The 24,249-nt window shown below is 44.4% G+C and overlaps 1 protein-coding gene across 3 annotated transcripts in view; it reads right to left on the bottom strand.

Moving 5' to 3' along the window:
* Nucleotides 1-287: 287 nt before the first annotated feature.
* pde8a (phosphodiesterase 8A) overlaps nt 288-24,249 on the bottom strand; it is a 37,036-nt gene continuing 13,074 nt past the window's right edge. The window contains exons 1-22 of one of the 3 annotated variants that reach the window (XM_062549810.1): nt 21,916-21,933; nt 19,501-19,557; nt 17,010-17,200; nt 15,790-15,846; nt 15,411-15,465; nt 14,820-14,908; nt 13,904-13,982; nt 12,853-12,993; nt 11,956-12,044; nt 11,775-11,826; nt 11,622-11,664; nt 11,217-11,306; nt 10,985-11,055; nt 10,703-10,867; nt 8,795-8,843; nt 8,434-8,569; nt 7,745-7,943; nt 6,995-7,212; nt 6,299-6,431; nt 5,335-5,499; nt 4,871-5,000; nt 288-4,202 (exon numbers count right to left, since the gene is read on the bottom strand). In XM_062549810.1, the coding sequence (XP_062405794.1) occupies nt 4,096-4,202; nt 4,871-5,000; nt 5,335-5,499; nt 6,299-6,431; nt 6,995-7,212; nt 7,745-7,943; nt 8,434-8,569; nt 8,795-8,843; nt 10,703-10,867; nt 10,985-11,055; nt 11,217-11,306; nt 11,622-11,664; nt 11,775-11,826; nt 11,956-12,044; nt 12,853-12,993; nt 13,904-13,982; nt 14,820-14,908; nt 15,411-15,465; nt 15,790-15,846; nt 17,010-17,200; nt 19,501-19,527 (2,286 nt within the window). In that variant the 5' untranslated portion in view covers nt 19,528-19,557; nt 21,916-21,933 and the 3' untranslated portion in view covers nt 288-4,095. Of the gene's footprint in view, nt 4,203-4,870; nt 5,001-5,334; nt 5,500-5,603; nt 6,051-6,298; nt 6,432-6,994; nt 7,213-7,744; nt 7,944-8,433; nt 8,570-8,794; nt 8,844-10,702; nt 10,868-10,984; nt 11,056-11,216; nt 11,307-11,621; nt 11,665-11,774; nt 11,827-11,955; nt 12,045-12,852; nt 12,994-13,903; nt 13,983-14,819; nt 14,909-15,410; nt 15,466-15,789; nt 15,847-17,009; nt 17,201-19,500; nt 19,558-21,915; nt 21,934-24,249 lie in introns of those variants that run through there. The other 2 variants (XM_062549809.1, XR_009940685.1) reach the window with 2 other exon arrangements.

Genomic DNA, 24,249 nt, shown 5'->3' with positions numbered 1-24,249 from the left:
GTCAGCAAAAAAAAAACTGACTAAAAATCGACTAATCAGCAGAGTATGTTGACCACTCACTCAATGTAGTGTAGCATTTTGCTTTACATGTAGGCCTAGTGTTAGAGCCAATCAACACATGCACATTTCCAAAACAACCATCTCCCTCTAAGATCACTGTTTAACCACAGTTTAACAGTGAACAACTACCACCAGCATCTGTGATGCCTAAGCTCAGGCCTCAATATGGATACATGTTCACCAGCATGGTATACCAATGCAGATTTGTGTTAGCCTTAGAGTGACTATTTATTTTATTTACCATTCTTTGCTGAATACAAAAATTAATCATATCTGAGGAATAATGATCATCTTCATCTGTCATCTTCACAATGACATACTATCTGCTTGCTTAATTATTGACTTTCAAAACAAATCAGTACAATCATGGTCCTTTTATTAACTAAAGGATGTTTGTCTGTCTCCATGCACTGGTGGTCCTACAGTGTGAGAACTGTACTTATGCAGGATAATACAATATTAAGAATGGTCAAGTCAAACACATCTTGATAAATTTATATCGGTGGAAAATGATAGATACACAGAATCCTGGAACACAATTCATTAAAATATATATGTCTGGATATAAGCCACAGTCTTTGCAATGACATTCTTTTCACTTAAAGGCTGGTCATGCACAGCAGGCTGCCGTTTTAATGACCAGAATGGGCTGGTCTGCTGACTGGAAAGCATTTTACTGATTCCCACATCAAACATCAGAATTTAGGCACAAACCTTTTGATGTACTCTAATTAGATGGCAGATCATAGACATCAGCATCAAAACAAAAGACAACACCAGATCTTCCACATGGCATCATGTGGTGTAGCGTGTTCCCACTTTGATTCCACTGCACATAACATTTCCACGCTACATTAACAACCTAGGAGATGGACGTCCTCTGCAAACCATATTCTTTGAAGTCACAACCTCTGATAAAAGTAGTAAGGCTACCATTGAACTGAAACTACTACTGGAGTTTACTTACTAGAGGTTACTATTGTGCCTGAAACTAAGCAAGTGCCTGTGGAATTTCATAAGTTTAGGGTTAATACGGAGTACCTCAGTGCTTGGCTGCTTATTGGCAAGTGTGCTGACCTTTTAAGGGCAAGGAATGATCATGATGAGGTCATCTCATCATACTCAAAGCTGTGCAGATGGCAACATGATGCAACACACACACACACGATGAAGAATAGACCTGATCAAAGGCGAGATGGTCGCCTTAACACACAAAAAAACCCACCACTCTCCATCCAGCGAGGGAGTGAGGGACTGACCTTAACCCATCTCACAGACTTGTGAGAGGACATTCCTTTTGTCAGCCAGACTTATCGTCCCCTCCTTTTCAAGTCAACAAGACTCCAGAAACAAACGTTGCTGTAACAGTGTAACATGAACGATATAATGTTGGTATAGACCCGGAGACTGAAAAGTCATCCAATGATAGTTCTTTTTATCAAAACATTAAAATGCTACAATAAGCCCAGACAACACAATCCCAGCAAACTCTGTGACCTTTGTCATTCCAGGTTGATGTAGTTATGAGTAAATTCCTTAAAGAATTACACAAAAATGTAATGACAGGCTTAAAGCTGTGACATAAAGCATTGGGTCTGATACCTGTGCGTAGATGTGGGAGACATCACATCAGGAGATACTTGACATAGGACACAAAAGACATGGTACCTGTATGGCTGGACTATGGGCCTTAAGGGACTTTCTTTCTGGCAAGTAATGTGAGCATTTCAGAAACATAATACAATATTATAATTACTTTATTATCCATTGAACATTTTCTATTTTTTTTTCTTTTTTCATTTTTTTTTGTGGTGCTGTCAGACCTGAAGTTATGGTGAATCATAAAAAAAATCCCCTGATTTATATAACATTTCTGTTTTGACAGAGAGAAACAGAGTTTGATCAAAATATCGTGTTGACCAGTGTTTGCTTGGTAGTATGGCATTTTTTATATATATATTTTAGTAGGAAATTCTCTTAATAAGGAAAGTTCTTAAACATATATTAGTATGCTAATTAGAAGCCCGACAGAGGCTCAAGTATAATCCTGTTTTTTGTGTAAAGTTGATGGAACTGCCAATATTTCATACCCCTCCAAGTAGGCAATCAGCAACGAGAGGAGATGGTAACAGTGATCGACCATTCTGTATCTCCCAATGCTACCAAACTTCCCAAAGACTTCATTGTTTCCATGCCAAATGTAATGCCATTCTGGTGGGCAAACATTTTCCACAAATGCAAGAGGGCTAATAGCGGTTTCATTTTTTGATGCTCCAGTGTAAAATTCATAGTCTATAAAAATATTGAGATTTACGTGAACATAACTTTCTTACTATGTTATTAAAAACTCCAGAATGTCCTTTGTGGATACACAGTGGGATGTACTGTATAAATATTGTATAAAATAAGGCAGTCTTTTCAGTAGGATAAACCAGATACAAAAAATTCTGGGAGAAAAATCATTTCAAGTCCAAAATATTTTTTTTCTTTTCTTTTCACAGATTTCTGCTGTCGCCGAGTGCCGTGTGATATACAGCATCATCTCGCAGTGGTGTCTCTGCGCACACACAACCAAACACCCAAGTGAACAACAACTTAAGAGCTTATTCCCAAATTCAGTATCCCAGCCTTGGACAAAAATGAGAGAACATTACATATCCATCATTGTTTACAGTGCAATATAAATGTGTCATTCAAACTAGTATTTGTAATAAGAAAATAAAAATGTCTTTATGTGAATGATTTTTTTTCTCTACGGGTATTAAATATGGACAAGACTTACTGGATTATAATTTCTGTTAATCAGCTTTGGCTTTCTTTGCTTTTTAACTTTGTTCTTTCTTCCATTTCATTAGCTAATTAATAATTTCATTTATTTATTTTAGTATAGAAAATAATGAACATCTAAAAAAACAAAATAAATATATCAATGTCAATGTGTAATAGTGACCTTTGTTCCAGATGGTTACATTTGCTTTGTCTTCAGTTAGCATCCTAAATAAGCGTTGGTTTGCTTTTTAGGATTGCCGTAGAAGGACTGTGGAATTTGCCACATGTCCTTTTAAAGTCAAGGATTAGCATAGTAGACACGTATTTTAAAGGGAAATCAAAAAAACCCAAATCAAAGGGAAAAAAATACAACAGCAAGGACCAGTACAGGTGGAGTGTGATTCTACAGTCTTTCTTCTGAAAGGATGAGCATGAGCAGTCCTGTCGCGGTGCCGGGGTCTGGGTGAACATCACCACACACACGCACACACAGACACACACGCGCGCACGCGCGCGCACACACACACACACACACACACACACACACACACACACACACACACACACACACACACACACACACACACACACATACTCCTCGTAGTTTTCTACGCTACTTCCCAACCCCTCACTCCCCCGTCATGAAGGAGGCCTCTCAAAAGGTTTCTAAGCATCTTTTGTTTCAGGGTCTGTTTGTTTTCTCTCCTTCTGCTACAGCTGTGCAGTCTAACAAACATCATCCGTGCTTGCATTGGAAGGAGCAGGCCAGACCCCATTTGTTCTGTGGAGGGGCAAGAGGGGCTCGCCCAGACAGTGACCGGACATCACCAGTCCAGCTGAGCCGCCACTGGTGCGCGGGGGACAAGTGCGTGTGTATCTTTTTCTCTCTCTCTCTCTCTCTCGTGCTCCCGTGTCTCCAGTCTCGTGCCTGTCCTTCAGGTCGCCTGTCCGTTTCCTCCGCGAAGCAGGTCGATTGGCCTGCAGTCTGTGTTCTGAGCTGGACTAAAGCTTACAAAGGCAGGTGGGTTGGGACGAGCCAGGCCAGGGCCAGACCAGAGCCAGACCAGGGCCAGACCAGGGCCGCGGTGCCGGAGTGTACGCTGTGGCAGAGGTGGGGGACGGGGGCTGGGCTGGGCGGGGCGGTGCGGTGCGGTGCGCAGACTCCGGGGAGACGCTGCCTGGAGGAGGAGGCCTGCTGAGGAGTGGCTGGAGCAGGCGAGGGGGGCGACGGAGCTGTGGCGAGGAGGGGCGCGACGCCGAGGGGCTCTACTCCGGCGGCGGGCGCAGGCTGTGGAGCTTCCGCTCGTCGAGGCCTTTCCAATACTTGTAGTTGTTGTCCAGGTCCTGCATGAGATTCGGCAGGTCTGCGAATGCTGCAGAGCACACAAACCAAAAGACAAGTCCAGTGAGAGGGCCATAGGACACAGAGTGCAACAGAGCTCCAAGCTGTCCTATAGGACTGGTCCCCAACATGGGCATAACGAATATTCAAAAACATAATGGCAAGCTTGCACGGGTTTCATAATGGATTTCATGTAACTTACAGCAAAGTATAGCCAATAATTGGCCGTTTATAGGCTATAAGAAAATATGGTCAGGGCGTACATTTTAGCCTACAGAGCCTACCTTTTAGCCTACATTAATACAACAGATCAAATAAACGAAAGTTTAATTGATACAATCATTAAGTTAACTGATACAGTATTTAAGTTCAACTGACTGATGAACTTTAAAGCGTAGGGACAATATCTAGCCCATGTGCTGTTAGCCATGTTGCTGATGGGCCTCTGAGGCCGAAAGTCACTGGAGATAATATTGTGCGTGTCTCCAACTTTGTGCTGTGGTGTAGGGGAGAGAGGGGCTTCATTGGCAAAGAGGCTTTGCAATGAGGATCTTACGAGCCACTCTCCTACAGGGGTTATGGACAGCTTTCTACAACAATAACATTGAGCTTGTGCATAACTTTTGCAATTCTAGGAAAAGGACAATAGAAAACCATTCAGAGTGACTGCAGTTTTGGAGAACAGAGTGCTGAATTTACCATCCCAGGCATCAAACATATCTGTGATGAAGTAGTCAATGAAGGAGATTTGGGATTTGGGAATGCTACAGGTGTTCCTGTCAAACACGGGCATGACCACTGGGAGGCCCTGTCTCTTCTCCTCGTCCGTCTGTGCAGAAGGAGAGAGGGATAGAAACACAGAGAGAAAGAGAGTGAGACCGACAAGATTCATCCATCCCAGTCAAAATTCAGAGAGAAAGTGTAAAATGTTAATCACATTTTTGTCTAATGAAGTGTATGATTAAATATCTATACAGGGCTATACATTCAGTGATGAGTTTCAATATAGTGCCCTACATCGCCGACAGGGAGTTTGAGGTAAATCAAATCTGTTCAGACACTGTAAGGGACAATATAAATCATTTAAAGTAATGCTAAAGCCCTTGGCTAAATATACATGCAGCACGAATCTTATCGTGATTGTCACCATACGTCTGTGTTACCTGTGCAAAATATTCTTCTGAAATGCGGCCAGCCCACTCAATACACAGCTCTAATGGTCGACAGGGATTCGAGATATCGGCGCACTTAATGAGCATGCGTTTCACAAGAATCCGATTCTCCGGAGTTGTCAAAATGCCTTTGACAGAGTCCTCATCCCCATTCCCCTGGGAAAGGTGAAGAGGGAACGGGAGAGAAAGGAAAACAGTGAGACATAATGACACAGAAATACAAAATCAACAGAATTAGCAGTTGTGTGTAACAAGATTACCAGGCTTTAATGAGAACAATCTGGTCCGAAAAGCACCATTTCACCTTCACTGGCCTCCAAAAGAAACTCACGGCGCTTTATTTCTCCCCAGAAAATCACTTGGCTTGGACTGGGTTACATTCAGTGTCTAAATTGAATTAAATTAATTACTCCGAAGGATGAAATCCATTCAGCTCCATGAGCGCACACAAATAGTCTCACTATTTGCTGGTTGGCCAGTTTGGGTTGAGTGGAGACATTTAAGGAGGCAAGGTAGGCAGATCCCACCATTTTCCTTAAAAAGCTCTAGGATCCTTTAAAATGGCTCTGTAGGGCATTCCACACTGGGTTGAGAAAGCTGGTACCAGCCTGTCAAATTTTCACCCTACGCAGCTGTCTTTGGCGGCTGTCTCCTGGGCCAAAGCTATATCCAGGCAGTGGCTCTCCCTTTAACCCAAATCCCAGTCGCTTGTGGAGAGGAACATAAAAGTACAGCTTTCAGGCCCTCACAGGCAACTGGAACAGCTTGAGCGCTTAGGCTAGGTGTTACCCAATGCATGGTGGACAGTTATGTGGTGAAAGTTGCAGACATACACAGTCTTTCTGATAAGACACCACCAAATACTATCCAAAAATATGCATAGATCCTTAGGACCAGAACCATTTTGCTAAACATAAGCATTGTGAATTCGTGTTGACACATAAAACTTTCTTACCCCATTCTCCTCCAAGGCTGCCAAGGGTTTATTGATGCTGTTGACGAACTTGTTGACATGCTCAAAGTGCTTGGTCATCTCGGTGGCCAGGACCATGTCAATGATGGCTTGCCGGAGTGTGCGGTACTCATTTCTGAACAGAGCAGAGGGGGGGGGGGGGAACACAGGACGGGTTCAAATGTGATGAGTCTGCTATGCACTGCGGTCACCAGCCCAATGAATGGGCTGCATTGTTGAGGCTTCCCCCATCACTGGGGATCGTTGCATGTGAAGGGCACTGTGCTGGGGCTGAAATCACATTTAAGTAAGACCCCTGTCAAGGACATGCAACAGCAAACAGCCACAGCATGCAGGCATAACTGTCTGGACAGTCCCCCATCCAATGTCTTCCTGCTCTTGGGAGTGTTCATGAGGGTTGGGGACTATTATGAAAACAAAGCGGTGGGCCTCTTGTTTCTACACAGGTTTTGAATGTAGTGATTCAAATAAGCCAAACCAAGTGCACATCTCGTCTGTAGCGACACAGGGTAGGCTTGCCATTTTATGGACAATAAAATCCTTTTTTTAATCAGAAATCATATAAAACACAAAAAGAGAATTTCCACACGCAAAGACCCAAAGGTAGATAAATAGATAGATAGATACTTTATTGATCCCCAAGGGGAAATTCAAGAGGTCAGGCCCCTGCTGTCCCACCTCTCCATGTTCTTGAAGATGTTGCACTTGTCGTCCCGGGTGGTGATCTGGAAGGCGAGGGCGGCGTGATGGCTCTCCAGGACGGCCGTGTCGTTGTACAGGATGGCCAGCTCGCTCCCGGCGTTGCACAGGAAGGAGTTGGTCCGGCCCGGGTGGTCGACGTCGTGCACCGTGGCGGCGATCAGGGCCGCCACCTCGTCCATGGGCTCCAGGCTTTGCTGTTCACATGGAAGAGCATGTGGGGTATGTGGAGGGCACTCTTATGACTACATGATGCAGCGTGTACAGTATGTGTGGCCCTCACCGCATTGTCTAGCCACCACCTAATCATCTCTGGGGGCAAACAAATGACCTTTAAGTGCAGAACCACCACTTCATTTGTGCCATAAGCACTTCTTTATGTCTGGCTACTGGTAATTCAATAAAGAGCAATTTTTCAGACAAACAGTCCACAAATTCTGCCCCCCCCCCCCCCCTCTTCCCACCCCCTCCAGTATGTGAGTGAGAGTCAGTGCATAAGTGCATAGCCTATTTACCGCTGTCTATTGGCTAAGCTAATAGCGCAGGGCTGCCACGGGGGTTGAAAATAGAACGTTCCATAATCAGCTTACATTCCACAGCACACATGCATAACCAGCTAATGAGGCAGAGATTCATTTAGGCTAAAAGAAACCTTCCCTCTGGTGATGACACCGGTGCTCCCCTGCGCTTCCCGTGCTGCCAGAGCAGTGGGCCCCCGGCCTGGCTCACCTTAACTCTCTCCTTGCACAGGAAGTAGGCGGTGGCGTGGAGGACGTCGGCGGCGTGGCTGGAGTTGTGGTAGGAGTTGCTGGAGTGGTAGTTGGCCTCGATCACCTGCAGCCATGACCGGAGCGTGGCCTCGGGGCAGCTCAGGAACTCGCACACGCCAAAGCGCGAGAAGATCTTTAGACCCAAGAAGGTGAGAGGCCTGCCAAGGGGAGGAAGAGGAGAGTTTCGGATCACTTGACCACCAGATCGCCTATATGCCCTGCCAATCATATTCTACATTGGAGAGGGCTGAAGCGGAATAAAATGACACAAATAGACTGGACTGGGCACTTCACAACAAAATAATTACCAAGAAAATATGTAATAAAAGTATTTTCTCCAGGGATGTTTGGACTGAATATATAAAATAATTTATGCATTGGTGTCAAGACTATATTACTGGGAGTATGGCAAAGACATTAAAAGACATTAAGGAACTGTTTGCAGGAAGTTTCAGATTGGCCTACGATAATAATTAAGCACGGCTTACTCCTTTTCTTGGAAAGAGTATCAGTGAACAGTAAATCTGCAATCTCAACGCAGGAAAGACACGAAAGCCACAGAAACATCTAGCACATATCTGCTGTGAGCCGCAGCATACTGAAGACATGGCCTACTTCCCCCGCTCCCCACTCTCCGCTCCCCCCTACCGCTTTATAGTGGCTGCCTCTAGGTTGAAGATGTCAAAGTCCCATGAGTCTTCATTTTCCATGGTCTGGGCCACCCGAGGGGGGATGTCGTTGAGTGAGAGTGGCGTGGTCAGGTGACTGGGGATGTGATGAGGCTCTGAGGACACAGAGAGGCATGTCAGCTCGCATCAAGAGCAGCAGGCCTGGGAACAGGCAGCTGGAGATGGATTAGGCTGGAAGGTAAACATGACGCAGGACGGAACCACTGGAAGAGCGCGGAGCCCCCCCGCTGTGATCGCCCCGTATTATTCACAACTGCGTCGCAAGAAAATGCTCTCGTCTGTTAAGCACGGCATAAAACATGAGCCTCGGCTGTACTCACGTTTTGTTGAAAATATGTATTCATTTCCAGATAGTCTTCGTAAGCCATCCTGTGGAAAAAAGACCATATTCAGACAACTGACACACACGGCGCGAATTATACATATATTCAAGTATTTTTTTCCATTTTGATCCCTGCACTGATGTCAAATTTGAAACTAATGTTCCAACATATTGCATGAAAAACAGCAGCACAGGCATGTGTGACCACAGAATGGAGTGCCTGGCATTGCGCTGGTGATTAACGTGTAAACATGCAAACACATCAAAACAATCTCACCAGCCCATCCTCACACTCTCCCATGGGGTCAGCTGGCTTCAACCCCTGTCCCTAGTGCCTGTGTGTGTGTGTGTGTGTGTGTGTGCCTGCACAACTGGAGTGAATGTTTACCTCAAGAGTGAGAAAGGAAAAGGAGCAAGGCTCATCTTTGACCTGCACATTGTCTAATCGCGCATCAGCTTCAGTACACACGAATGCTATTTTAAGCCCTCTCTCTGCAACGCAGACTCAGAGTCAACCCAGAGACACAAAACCCACTTTGAACATATCATGTCTGCCAAGAGCCCAGACGACATATACCCACAAACAACATTACTTAGAAATCCCAGAAAAAACCCCGACAGAATGACTATGTAATGCCAACACAGAAAAAGGTCCCTTTAACAAGATACTGATCAAGAATTTCAGAGTAATTTCCTCTGGTGTTCTCTGCGTAAAGGGAGGCGAACGGGCCGACTGCTGGCCATGCCAAGCCTGCTGTGTAGCCGAGAGTCGGCATGTGAGCGCAAGTCATGGCTCTTCATCGAATCCTCCAAGAACAGGATGTTTCCAGGCCACTCGGACCGAGAGGAAAAGTTCACTGGAGAGGGTGTTGTGGTGCCGAGCCGAGCGGAGTGGAGCGGAGCGGCCGGCTTTTCCTCTGCAGCCCACGGGAGCACAAAGGAGGACAATCTAACACTTCCTCTGGGCCACGGCCAAGACTGCCAACTTGGCACTCTCTCTCTCCCGCTCTCCCCATCTCTCTCTGTCCCTCCCCCCCCTCTCGCTCACTCTCTCTCTACTCAACCAGGACTGACTACAGTTCATGTACATGAACACAAACACACAGACACACACACACACACACACACACACACACACACACACACACACACACACACACACACACACACACACACACACACACAGTCCTATAACATTGCTTTCTTGTCGGTCATTTGAAACAATCAAAAAAGAAATGACCAATGAATGAAAGCATTGTTTTTGTAAAATAAATGTTGTCAAATTTAGTTTAACAATAAAAAATCAGGTAAATTAGCAATCAGTAAGGAGATGCACAGAAGTTCCACAGATTTGTACAGACTCCATAACTCTGCATGCAGCAACTATTCTCTCCTTTAATTTTCTCTCCTTGGAAGTCACAAGCACGAGTCCAATTCATAAGGGGAATAAGATACTAGAGTGGGCATGGCGCCATTTGTTGTAATTCATGAATAATTAAATAAGGCCTGTAATGTTTCAATCATAAAGTAATCACATTGCAGAGAAGCGTTTAATCAAATCAATCAGAGACTTCCCAGCAATGACGCCATTTCACCTGAGGTCTGCCTGACTGCCACCTAGTCCATCTGTGGCTTCCTGTTAAAGGCAACTTAGCAGCCTTCATGCAATCCCTTTTCAGTCTTCAAAGTCAACAACTCGACATACAGCAGCAAGGGGTGGGAGAGGACGATTCTATAAATAACTTATCACATTCTGTGCCCCATCTAGTGCCGTAACGTCTTCAATCAAACAAAATGACCGAGCTGAGCGAGAAAAGAACTCCCCTTCCCCAAAAGCAGTCTCATATCCATAGGGTGTGTGTGAGGGTGAATACACTGGGTCTGTGGCTGACATATGGACACCAACCGTCATCAGCCCCCCCACGAGGTCGTTGGTGTGGGGGTCCTCCTCCTTGGTGCCCAGCTGGGGGGAGTAGAGCTCGGTGGTTCTCAGGATCTCCAGCACGCGGTCCAGGGCCTCGGCCACAGGCATGGGGCTGCTCTCTTGTGCTGCGTTGATGATGTTTATCACCTGGGTGTGCACAGACACACAGGAGACCACCTCAGTACTGGGGGGCGAGAGCCGCAGTGCACAGCGAGACAAATACCAGCCGATGTGATGGGGGGAGGGGGGGGGGGGTTACAGTACCTTGGTTATTGGCGCTTCTATGGTCATAGAGTGGATCCGGGCCATAGAGGAGTGCCTTCTCTGGGAGCTTCCTGTGACAGATCAAACACACACACACACACACACACACAGGCACGTTAGGCCCCGCTGCTGCCCGAGATGGGTTGTGTCAGATTCTCTTAGGTTCAAAGAGAGTGTGTGTGTGTGTGTGTGTGTGTGTGTGTGTGTGTGTGTGTGTGTGTGCCCATCTCACCATCGCTTCCTCGTGATGTAGTGGAGCGGACATCCAGGGAGCCTTTCCTGTCCTGCTTTTGCCTGTCCTTGTGTTTGCAGGACTGGATATCTGAGAAAAAGACAAAACCACTGAGCCACACACACATGCACACACACACTATGCAGGTCACTTCAGCAAAGGGCTCTAGGGATATGTATACATTATGGATGGGGCTCAACTCATTTTCAAAATGTCAACTGTCTTTTGCTCAACTTATTTCGTTCAAATGTTCTTTTAGTAGCCATATATTCTGAATATGTGAATACTTTCTGTTCGGTATCTCCACAGTTATAGTTACTACTCAAGTGGAGATGTTAGATGAAGGGGAAAAAATGTGTCTGTTCTATTGTACTCGTTGGAAAGCGAAATGACAGCTTGTCTTACCTGTCTGAGATTCAGCTTGTACACGATCACTGGACTTCTCAGTCTTAAAAGGCAAATAGAAAACTTTTTTACAAGACTATCATAGCAAATATAAAATAACATAGTCTCCGTAGATGTGCATGTTGGCATTCTGTGCATCTATGAATAGCTTACCTTATTATTATCATTTAAAGGCCTGTTAATTGACACATAGTGTCTAATTTTTCTAAAAAAAAAAGAGCAGAGACATAAAACTGTGAGAACTTGAGAGAATCTGCTTTAATTCCCAGAGAGAGAGATCAGCCGTGTAATGGAGTTAAGAAAGGAATGAAATTAGCGAGAACTGCACACTCACCCTCCCTGTCCAATAACAGGTGTAATTTTCACATTTTGTTGGACACTGTCTCCATTCTTCTTTTTGGCATAATAAATCCCTTGCCACTCCTGAAATATGAATATGGATATGAATAACAAGTAAAAGAAACATATTAGCATATGTTACTGCCTAGCAAAGCAAACACAAGCAAAATAATTCAATATAATCACAATATCAGTTAATTTTACAGCATGACACGTTATTGAGAAGTCAAAGTAGTACAAACCAGTCAGGTTTAGGCATACAAATATTTCATAAGTATACAATTAAATGCATTTTCACTAAGCATTGGATCAACAAAAGGAAAACAAAAAGAAAATGGTGGTGACCAAAATAATGCATTTCTGAAACATATCAAAGTGGTCAGCAGCCAAAAAAAAAGGAACTGGGGGAGACATAGAGCTGTGTCCAGTCGAGTCCTTTTATGTCGGCCACCCTCAGTCTGCCCAGCTTGGTTCAAAAGCACCTTCCCACTGTTAGCCTGAGTGCGGATGACCTTCGTCCTCTCTGAAGTAAGCGCTCGCTGCACAGCCTGCCCCTACTGATCTGGCCCCTTTCAAACAAATAAATAAATACGGGCCCTTTGTTGTGTCTGATGCCTTGAGTCGCCATGGGTGACGGGCAGGTATTCAGGCTGGTGTCTGACCACAGAGGGAGGCTCAGGCTCTTCAGGTCTCTGACCAGCAGTGCTCACTGCAGCGTGCAGCCTCATATAGACACACACACACGGAGACTGTGTTTCTGTGCAGTCAAAGTCACTAGCAAATTATGACTGCTTACTTTTGGTTGAACGTGGGGGTTCAACTATAACTGATGCCTTGACATGGTACTTTTTGACATTTGGAGAAAAATACTTATTAGATACACTGTACTCACCTTTCCTTTCCGTATGCAAGAATTTATTGTTTCAAGGAGATCAGGCTTATTCTTCTCACTTTTAGGCACTTCTATGATTTCCTTCCCTATGAGTTCCCCCTTCTGGTACCCCATGATGGACTCATACGCTGGGTTTACATACTGCAGAGAGACATGAAGGGATGGTGCCAATGTTCACAAAATGAAGTGCTCATACAAACAATACCAATGCAGTCCTTTAAAAAGCCCAATAGAGGACATTATTGAATACAGTGATGAGCTTGCGTCTCTCCAGACAACTTGAGTGATTAAATCATTGTTCAAACAAGGTGTGGCAAAGGAGGGGGGTCAATGGTTTCATAAATAGTCAGAAATAACAACAGCGAAAACAACAACATCCACAATGGCCCATAAGATCAACAGCATCAGGTGATGTATTGATAACACAGAACAGAGTGTGGTCCTTGATTTCAGTAGGGCCCTAGAGCTTTGCCAAAACAATGCGTTTTCAGTACCGTTAGCAAATTCGTCACTCATCCCGGCCCTCCTTGGCCAACACAAACGCTCCTTTTATATGAAAAAAGAACATGATAAAAATACTTCAACCGCCCTGTGACAAAAGGAGCCATTCAACCAAGGGAGAACACAGATATCATCATTGATATCATCGGTCACAAGACTTTCTAAACAAGCCTCTAAAGAAGGGGTGAAGACGATCACACACCATCACACTATCCTATGGGTAAGCAGACACACACACACACACACACACACACACACACACACACACACACACACACACACACACACACACACACACACACACACACACACACACACACACACACACACACACACACACACACACACACACACACACACACACACACACACACACACACACACACACACACACACACACACACACACACACACACACACACACTACAGGAGAGCTCTGTTGAGCACATTCTCTTAAATGGGTGCACTATGGAATGCCAACATAATGACCAGTCCTTTTGGAGTGACTGAGCTCCATTGAGGAAAAGAGCAGGATTCTCTCCAAACGAACCTGAATCACTTGATCTTCACTTGTGATCTCAATGGCCTCTTGACTCTGCTCCAGAGCGGTGAAAATAGCATTGCAGGCCCTGGACAAGGAAAACATGGACATTGGCACAAACAGATCTTTGTTTTTTTGTTTTTGACAGACAATCAAAAGGTGACACAAATGAGACTGGTGAGAACTACGGAGAGAGCCTTCAACTCTGTATAGGGCAAGAGGTTCTGACTGTTTTCAAATCCAGACGTCAGACCACAGATGAGTTGACCTTCCTGACTTCCATCACTACTGACCTATGACCCAATTAGAGAGCTAGATATGATTTACAATTATTCAGTGTGAGCATGCACCATTATTTGAGATCATGGCTTGTATTTGTAAACTACAGTTTTGTTAGAGTATTCATCATCACAATTCTTTATTTTACAACAGAAGAAGAAATGTTTGCTCTGTTGAAAAAGAAAATGAGTACATTTCAGGAATTTGCCCAATCAAAAAACAAAATTCTCATGTCTACGTCAATACTAGCCACACCCCCATACACAACCACTCCCCTTTGGCCACAGAACCAGTTCAGTGCCTGCAGTCCACACCTGGGAAGTATGCGGACCGCTCTGTCCACTTACCTCACAAGACCAGGCATGGACACAGATCACTGGTCAAATCTCTGGCAAGAGTTAAGGTTGAAATCCCAACCATGTCTCAACAAAATGCGTGTTTCATTTGTTTGTTTGTTTGTTTGGGGGAACTTGTGTGACCGGTGTAGCTCTTTCAGAAGCCAGTGGAGTGCTGATGGAGAGAGAGAGAGAGAGAGAGAGAGAGAGAGAGAGAGAGAGAGAGAGAGAGAGAGAGAGAGAGAGAGAGAGAGAGAGAGAGAGAGAGAGAGAGAGGGAAAGAAAGAGAGAGAGAGAGAGAGCAAGCTCACCTTAGCTTGAACTGGGCCCGCACTTCTCCATGCTCCAGCTGGATAAGCTCATTGTAGCAGGCCATCATGTTGGCATTCTCCACATACCGCTAATGGGAACACACACACACACACACACACACACACACACACACACACACACACACACACACACACACACACACACACACACACACACAAAACGTGGTCCAACACCAACATTAACAATAAGACCGGCTTGACAATCAGCCATTTTCATTACAGGCCAAACAAGTGCTTTAGTGTTACATACTAATCTTACAAATATGTCTACGTCAAGCAAGGGTTAAACACTGACGCAAGCAAGGGGCACGTAAACGTGATTTATGCATTTTTTTCCTCCTCTGGTGGATAGCTCAAACAAAGGATTACATCAGGTATATATTGCACAATTGGTCAGGTTTGTCGGGTGCATGCCGCAGCCCAACAGCAGCCAATACAGCACAACTGAAAGGACTGTGCATGCAGTGCACTGTGCATTTCAAAACCCTCACTGTTGGGTTTCAAATGTAAAAACGAGCATTTCAGAATACCATCACTGTAGTGAGTGTGACATATCAAAGTCTTACTCACTCTGTTAAATCCTGCAGCTATCAGAGACATCACAGTGGCTTCTTCACGGTCCGGCCTTGAATGACAGTTCAGAGGCATCAGGAAAAAAAACTCACTGAGTGGCACACAAAACTCTCCTGATCCACACACACTTAGTTTAACTGGCATAAAAGTGCACGTGAAGAGAGCAGCTAGGTTAACACCCCCCGAACACACACATACCTCTCCCACACACACACACACACACACACACACACACACACACACACACACCTTGTAATTATTCAACCGAACCATACATGTATTTTGAGTTTTTAAGTCCCATTTAAAATGCTGCAGATGAACAAGTGAGGGCAAATGCAGAAGGGTGGCAGACAAAGTGCACAAGTGCAATACGTACCTTTTCACAACAGCAACAATCACAGTGTTTTCTGATGAGTTCACCGCTCTAATTGACCTGTGTTTAAACAGAGAGAGCTATTTAGCGGGAGCTGCCTTGGCCAGCGCGGTGGCATCAAATCAATGTTGGTTTAGTTATTCATGGTCCGATTCTCAGAGGCAGATCCCAGTTGTGCAGCTCACTGTAAATAAATACGCTTTTGAAAGAATGCACTGTACATGGGCAGTCATCAGCTAGCAGTTAGCCCAAGCCTTTCGCCATAAAGCCTCTTTGGTTCTTTCTCCGGCAGCACTGCATGTACACTGAGAGTATAGATGGGCCAAAATGAATAGGGTTAACATACAGGGAAGGCAAGCTAAATGAATGTTTATAAAGGTGTTTTGGTTTAGGGCTGAGCTAAAGATAGCATGGAGGGGGGTGTGCATTTCTCATTTAAACGGGACATGACTTCACCAGCACCTGACAGAAGTTGAGCTGGAGAAATCCCTGGTTTGCCTATGCAGGGAAATCCAGAAGGCAAGACTTGTGTTGTATCTACTGAGATGTTTCATACAGAACAAAAGCACTCTCTCCCTTCATGACATGTTTTCTTCTACTGAAACTGCTGAGGCTACTGACTCATGACTGAAATAAATCTAGTGAGAATAATGGTGAAACACACTATAAAGTACTGAAGTGGAATTACATAATATAACTCAACAAAGAATATGTATCGTAAGACAGTATTTTATGTCAAACCCCATACAGACAACAAAAGACAAAAAAGACCATATTGACCACTGGACATCAATGTAGTGCAATGGTACAATTTGTAGCGGAATGGTTTGTTTTAGGTATAGCATTTGTTTTAAGAATTACAGCCATATGGAATTTGTCATGTTCTGAGAATCGTTTTTAAAACAATTTAATCTGATGATTTTGCTATTCCTTCAACCATCCATTTAAGTGCATTGGTATTACTGTTCACTTGTCAAAAATGGAAAAATATAACCTAACCCTTTTAGTTTTAGCACCTGGAATTATGAAAATCAAGGATGGCGTAATGATGAGCAATCCGGACTATTAGCTCTCTCTATGGTAGATTACACTGTTTGATGAAAAGACAATATAGGACATGTGGAATCATTGAGAGATAACAGCAGGGAATCTGGGTCATGTAATATGAAAGATAATTTATAATCATAAGGACAAAGCAAGAATAGTCACAAAAGGGGACTTACCGACATAGTGCTTCTGCATCAAAATATCTGGAATGTCTGTGATCGATGATAATGAGGTCATGATGCTTTTCTAGGAAGCACTCGAGTGCAGTTTCAGGCGTTCGGGCTATGCTGCACTTGAAGTTGGCTTTCTCACAGGCCCAACAGAAGCCATTGCTCTGGTTGTCTTCTTTGGCAAACACTAAAAGTACCTATTGAGAAAGGCAGACAAAAAAAAGACACCGTTTTCACAGAGAAACCACAGGCTTTTCAAAGATCGTGTGATTAAGCCAAAATTAACTAGGGGGGGATTTAAAATGTTTTAATTTTTCTGAAACCAAATCAATTCTGAAATAAGGAACAGCGTGGCTCAACAGGACACCAGTAAAAATAAACAGGGCACGAGCAGTCGCAGAGCCATCCGTCACACGGCATGTCTGGAGATTGATTGCGGCTGCTTTTCTGCCGCGCGTCACGTCTCGTGCGTCAGCCGCTCTTTAGGCCAGCGCTGTGATTTACACTGTTGGTCACACTGGCATCAGCTTCCCTCCGCTGAACCGCCGCGGCGCGGCCGGGCAACAAGGTGCTGCAGCCCCAGGCCAAATCAGCCATTTAGAGCGCCGGGCCTGCCAAAGGCATTTTAATGTAACTCCTGTGCTTGCGCAAATAAGAGGCGAGCACTGAGGCCCCCCTCTAGAATTTGCAACACTAAGACCAAATCCATGAGTCATTCATACTCTCACAGACGTCATCTTGAATCCGGTCAGCGGTGCAGACAGTGAACATTAAGAATGAGCAGTTTGTTCAGCAGAATATAGCTTTTTTTTCCCTCTCTGTCTTTTTTTTCTTCCACGTGCTACACAACAGCCAGGAAAGGTACAAAAGAAAAGCTGGGTTTGGAACAAGCCCTACAGACAGACCCTCTGGGGTTAAGTTTTGTGGGGGGATAATTATGGTTTGAATTCTCTTGAAAGTGTCAGCCCTTCTTTTTTTTCCAAAAGCATTACCTCATCGACCAATCACAACCCAGTAAAGGCATCTGGACTGCTGCGAGCTAACAGAAACCATGAACCTAAAGCTCTGGGAGATACCGATATGAGTTGCACACATTATAAATACACAAGTCACTCACACAAGTATGTGCTTGTACAGAATTATGTCAGAATTCCACATCGACATGCTGTTGAAGTCCACATTCTTTCTGACCATGAACTTCCCAGTAACATTAAGCCAAGAAGTATGTTCCATTTTCAGGGAAGTCAAGCCCCAGATTGTCTCACATACAGCATATGCCCAACGTAAAGCATCACACTCTAAACTTTACTCAGGTAAAATGAACTAAGTAATGCGAGTTGAATGAAAACACCAGACATGACTAAAAAAGGCTTGGGAAGCACAGGGCAGGAGAAGAGGACACATGCAGTTTGATGAGGTAATTTTACACAAGAGGATTACTTTGGCAGTTTGAAACTGAATGTCTAGAAAACATCATTGTTAAAAACATGCGGCCAAGTCCCGTGAGCAAGGAAGGAATGGCAGGATCAGCTGTGAGTCCAGAGTGACAAAAACAGGAAAGGGAAATCTCTTGGTTTCATTTTCCTACTGTGATTAAACTGAACGCATCAATGCAAAACTGACAGGTATTGTTAAATATTAAACATCAAACAAAAGATTTACATTTCACTCTTTCTGATTTGGGAGGGGAACACATGACTTACAAAAGTCATAAAAACACTAGTGAAGTGGGTGATTCAATCACAAGGAAGCAACAAAATAGGAATTTATCTGTATATATGAATCATGAACCTTTATCTTATGTTGCATGAGCGAAGCCAAAAGATCCACCATAGTCCTGATTTTACTTTAATTGTTGGCGCAACAATATGCGAACATGAACCAAACACAAACCCATTTTCTGCACAGAGCAAAACAAACCTCCCCATGAATGAGAACATCACTTTCTTGCACACTGTCAATCCTTCAGCACACGTAACAAAAGGAGAAAATGCCAAGTGCAGTGCTGCCTCTTCATAATGAACCATTCAATGTCTGAGACTGCCAGATATGTGGATCCAAGGGCTTTCTATGTCCCCCCCTCATATGAGATGGATTGTCTCTTATGGTATGCTCATTGTTGCACACGGACAACGCCGTTGCCATGGCAACCTTAGGGTATGGCACTCACAATCCTCCCATTGGGGACTGAATGGAGAATTGTGGCCTTTTTGTCTTCAAGCTATCAGAGTGATAGTGTGCTCAATGAGGTCGCATCCAGATGTGTTGGTGCTGAAGTGACACTGCAAATCATCCATAAAGGCCGCTCTTGTGCTACACACAGTAGACACAAACTGTATTTTGGCAAGAAGCATTCTGGTTCTCCAAGAATGACCTCAACCTACTGCTCCACTGCGGGAAAACAAATGCTTAGCTGTTGCACTTAGCAGGAAGGTACCTTTTGGGATATTTATTTGTCCATTGTGTTTTAAAAGCAGAGGGAAAAGCTGGACATTACCTGAAGCTGATCTTCGTATAACTTCATTGGTCCAAACTGCACCTCTGTTAATGTGGTCTGAAATGGAACAAAGCAAGCGGAACAATGTTAGCTTTTCAATTATGAGATCATTTTAAGTTAATAAGATACAAATATTATATTCACTGCATAAAGAAAATAGTACATTATACCATTCAAAAACTGTAAAACTATGGGATTTCACATTGATTCATAAAACAATATTTGAATTGCTTTGGATACAGTTCAGATGCAATGTGTGCAGGGGGACACCTTAGCTCCAAGCTGAATGGATCATCTAAACACACACACTGCACTAATAAGAAAAGATGCCCTTATGGGAAGAGATGGAACTCTGAACAAAGCAAATTCAAACTTTCCTCCAAATGAGAGGAGAGTTCTCTCTGCAAATAATTTAGCTTCCTTCCTCCAAATGGAGCTCCACACAGGGGTTAGTATCTATGGCAACCAAGCCCTCTACGGACAGCCACCCCTCCAGAATTCCACTTCTCAGTAAACAATCTGTGCACGTGAGACACGCACCAAGTGGAATTTGAAATTAAGGCCCGATTTGAAATCACTACTTGCAAAAAAAAGTAAGCCCCTTTAGCAAGTCGCTTAGCGCAATTGTAATCCTGCCATGCCATGTCAACACGAGAGGTGATTCTGGTGTGCGTACAAAAGTTGGGTCATCTCCAAAACTATCTTTAAAAAGACTGTTACAGACCCTTGTAGTGGGAATGCTACATGCTACATCAACATTACTGAAAATAATGACAATAATAACGTTGTCTAATATTAGATGGTTAAGTAAGTACAGCAATTGTGAGTCAGTTACACACATTTGTGCAGATGTATGGACATGTAATGTGCAGTGTACTCATTTAAAGCTAAATATACACACACACACACACACACACACACACACACACACACACACACAATAAAGTATTCAAAACTAAATGAAATACTCTCCTTTACTGTACCAAGCCAAGTAACATTCTGCACATGTGGTTTTTGTGTTTATTACTTTGCTTATTTATGAATCTAACATTACTGCTATGGTAGAAATTGTGATGTATTGAATTTTGCCACGGGGTAGGCCAAGCCAAGCAGAACGGCGTGCTCTGGTTGAGTGGAGCGATTTTTTCCTCCTTAATTGATGCTGACAGAGGCAGTGAAAAAGCTGCTCATGTTATGGGCATGTTGCGCGGCACAGATACAGTCTGCCATACAAATGTCATACTGTACGTGCCCCTCACCATCAGCGCTGCTCCAAACTGGGCACTGATCACAAGACATACACAAGCCTACGAATGGCAACTGTGGCACTACGCAGAACAGAACCCAGGGTACATGATGAGGATGCTCACATAAACTCTCTTATCTGCACATACAGTGCTGACCAGTCACTCTTTCACAGGTACACACACACACACACACACACACACACACACACACACACACACACACACACACACACACACACACACACACACACACACACACACACACACACACACACACACACACACACACACACACACACACACACACACACACACACACACACACACACACACACACACACACACACACACACACACACACACACACACACACACACACACACACACACACACACACACACACACACACACACACACACACACACACACTCACTCATGTAAACGTACACAGGCAGCAACATCTTGACCTAATTTACAACAGCCTCACGATGAGCTAACAGTAACTGACGGGTCCTCTGCTGTTAGTGTTAACCCTAGACAGGCCTTGCGATTGGAAATGTACAGTATGCATTGCATGGCCTTCACATTGCAGTCTCCCAGCGCAGCACTACAACCGGGGCCCCCATCGCAGCTTGAAGTCACTGGATCCAGCATGTGCCATCTGAGCAACACTCAATCGAAAGATGACAGAATTACGAGGAGACGTCCACAGGTTGCATGTTTGGACCAAATCCAGACCAAATGTACACTTGTGCGTTTAATCATCTCGAGTCACTGCGGAGCAGCGAGAGGGCAAAACCATCAGAGGAGCTCCCAGGCCTCGAAAAAAAAGAACACGAGGCTACGGCCCGCAGCGTCCCGTTTTCACGCTGCATGTTCCTGTTTGGCCCACATCTCATCCAGTGTCATGTGTATGTACATGGCTGTGTTCACGAAGTAAGCACTCAGTCCAGAACACATAAACAAAAGGAGAAATGCTCAGAGTGCTGGCAAAACGTCCGGCAGCCGCTGCTGCTAACGCCATGCCGCTCACCTCGCTCTCCCAAAACACTTTCCACAACTGTGTGACGTGCCAGCCCTGCTCATTCTGGTGACAAATGAGGGACTCGCATGCGGCGTTGCTGGATGCAGATGGCAGAGTTCAGCTCCATACACCTACTGTATTTACCTAGCAATGCTGCCTTTAACCCTGCATCCTGTCTACTGGGTGCATCCGGTCCTATGGATCTCCTCGCCACAAAAGCCCTTCATATAAACTGGGAGAGTGGCTTTCCACCAAAGTGAAAAACAGGAAATTGGATGACATTGTTCAGTGAGCAGACGTCAGCAGAGACAGATATAAAAGGGTAAACAGTTTCCTCGCCGTGGCAGAGGGAGCGGCACCTTTGGAATCTTGGGACGTCGGCTGCTGCTCTCTCCTGTGCGGGGCAGCACGGACTAACCCCTGTTGGGTGGAGGGGACATGCATGGCTGGGCGCAAAATGCCAATCACCTGCAGGCTTGCTGGCAAGCTGCTCTTGCACACTGACGTATGCTGGTATGTGTTAGCAGAGAGGGAGGAGTGCTCCACATTGGCCCCGTTTAAGCCAGCCAGCAAATTATTCTCGGATTTTTTATTGTTCAGTGGTTTTTGTAAAATTCGGGCGTGCAGTTTCACAGCCCAGAGTAATTTAGCTTTAAAAGAGATGAGATGCATCTATGACCAAATAGAACAGACTCAGCTGGACAAAACATACACGCTAGATGTGAACGGACATGAATCAATATTCAGCTGTTTGCTTTGCCTTGTTTGGAAGAGCACAAGGGGAAAGTCACATGCATATGCTGAGGACACTGCTAATAACTGACACAGTTTTGACTTTGCTACCAATGTTGACCAAGTTCAAGTTCCAAGTAAGGCTGGCAACCATCAGAACTCTGGATATATTTTAGGTGAGCAGGGACACCTAAAACCTTAAGGACAAATTTATCAAAATATGTTTATTTCACTTGGCTCACTCTAAAGCCCCAGTGTAGATAGATAGCACTATTCAGATCTGGTAGCCTCCACTAAATGAGCTCAGAGGGACTAAGGTAACACGGTACTGATTGCCAGGTCACATAGCAAGGCTCTCTTGAGTGTCCTGGAAGGATCGAACATTGTACCATCCAATGGCCAACCTGAAACACCAAACGTGTAGACACAACAGAAGTATGGGCCAAACGATACTCAGACAAGCACTGCCATCCTTACAGAACTGTGCTCATGCTAGTCAGGCAGGCCCCATGTTTGCATTAACCCTAATGAGCAAGCACAACTTACTATGAAACCCCAACCACAACCAGCTCTGATATGTTTTAGCTGACCATGTGAAAGTCACACATAACGGGAAGCTGACCACCGCGGCATGAAAACCTTGGGTGATGTTCGTGCCCTCCGTCCAGGCGCGTTACATACACTGACCAACTATGTCGCCGATGGAGCAGAAGACTTTAGGTGAGTCACTGCTTCCGTAAGTAGGCCACCATGGATTGGTGGCCTAAATACTGCAGAAAATGTCAAACCGACAACTGCTATACAGTCAACAGTCAAGGTATTATAAAGGGAAAGGGCAGCGAAGCAAATGTTTCTGTCATGCCTTCTCACTAAAGCAACTACCTCTCTCCTGATAGGACGGAGTTTAATACACGTCACGTGATATGATATGACTCACTAAAATAGACTATTGTTGGCTCGAGAGTGGTTTTAGCACTTATTGCATTAGCTAGTCTACAAATGCAAATATTCACCTTAGTATAAATGAAGAACAATTGAGTGTTTACACATTTACACAAATCAAGGATTGGGTGTAGCACCGAGTTGTAGACTTTCTATTGAGAACACAGTCTGGTCCAGGATGACTTAATCCTTATCCAGGATAACACCATTCTTGCAAAAGCACTTTCATCATTCCCTTGCATGCAGACTTGCCAGCACCTGGCCTCTTAACAAACTACCAAGAATGAGAAGTATAAGGACAAAAATGTGCTTACACTATATTACATCAAAAAGTCCTCACACACAGTCATTCCTCACATTTTGAGAACAGGCAAAAAAAAAAAAAAAAAAAAAATCTCAGTTCCCAGAGCCATTTCCAGATATGGAGGATTGTTTTAAAATGGCAGAAGCGCAGGCCTTTGTTTTATCATGTGTTCAGTTACAGTACACTAAGCTTACAGCAAGAACACTCTGACCCCAAATCTGTCTGCCAGTTTATCTTTCACCTCACAAGATAAAGCAGAGGCCTACGCAAACATATTGTGTTGATGCTCATTACGCACAGTCAGCAGACACTACATCATTCCAAGACATGGGCTCAAAATGTCTACCGATATACGATTCGCGTTTAAACAATCTGAATCCAGTAACAGATACCTATAAAACAACCTCATTATTTCACACCAGAAGCCTCTCGTCTCTGCTATAATGTTGCAACGCAAAGATGTCCAAAAAAAGTGAGCCTAACACACCAGAGAACATAAC

This window comes from Sardina pilchardus, chromosome 11 (genome assembly GCF_963854185.1).
Source record: "Sardina pilchardus chromosome 11, fSarPil1.1, whole genome shotgun sequence".
NCBI lineage: Eukaryota > Metazoa > Chordata > Actinopteri > Clupeiformes > Clupeidae > Sardina > Sardina pilchardus.
This window is presented reverse-complemented; position numbering and strand designations above follow the sequence as displayed.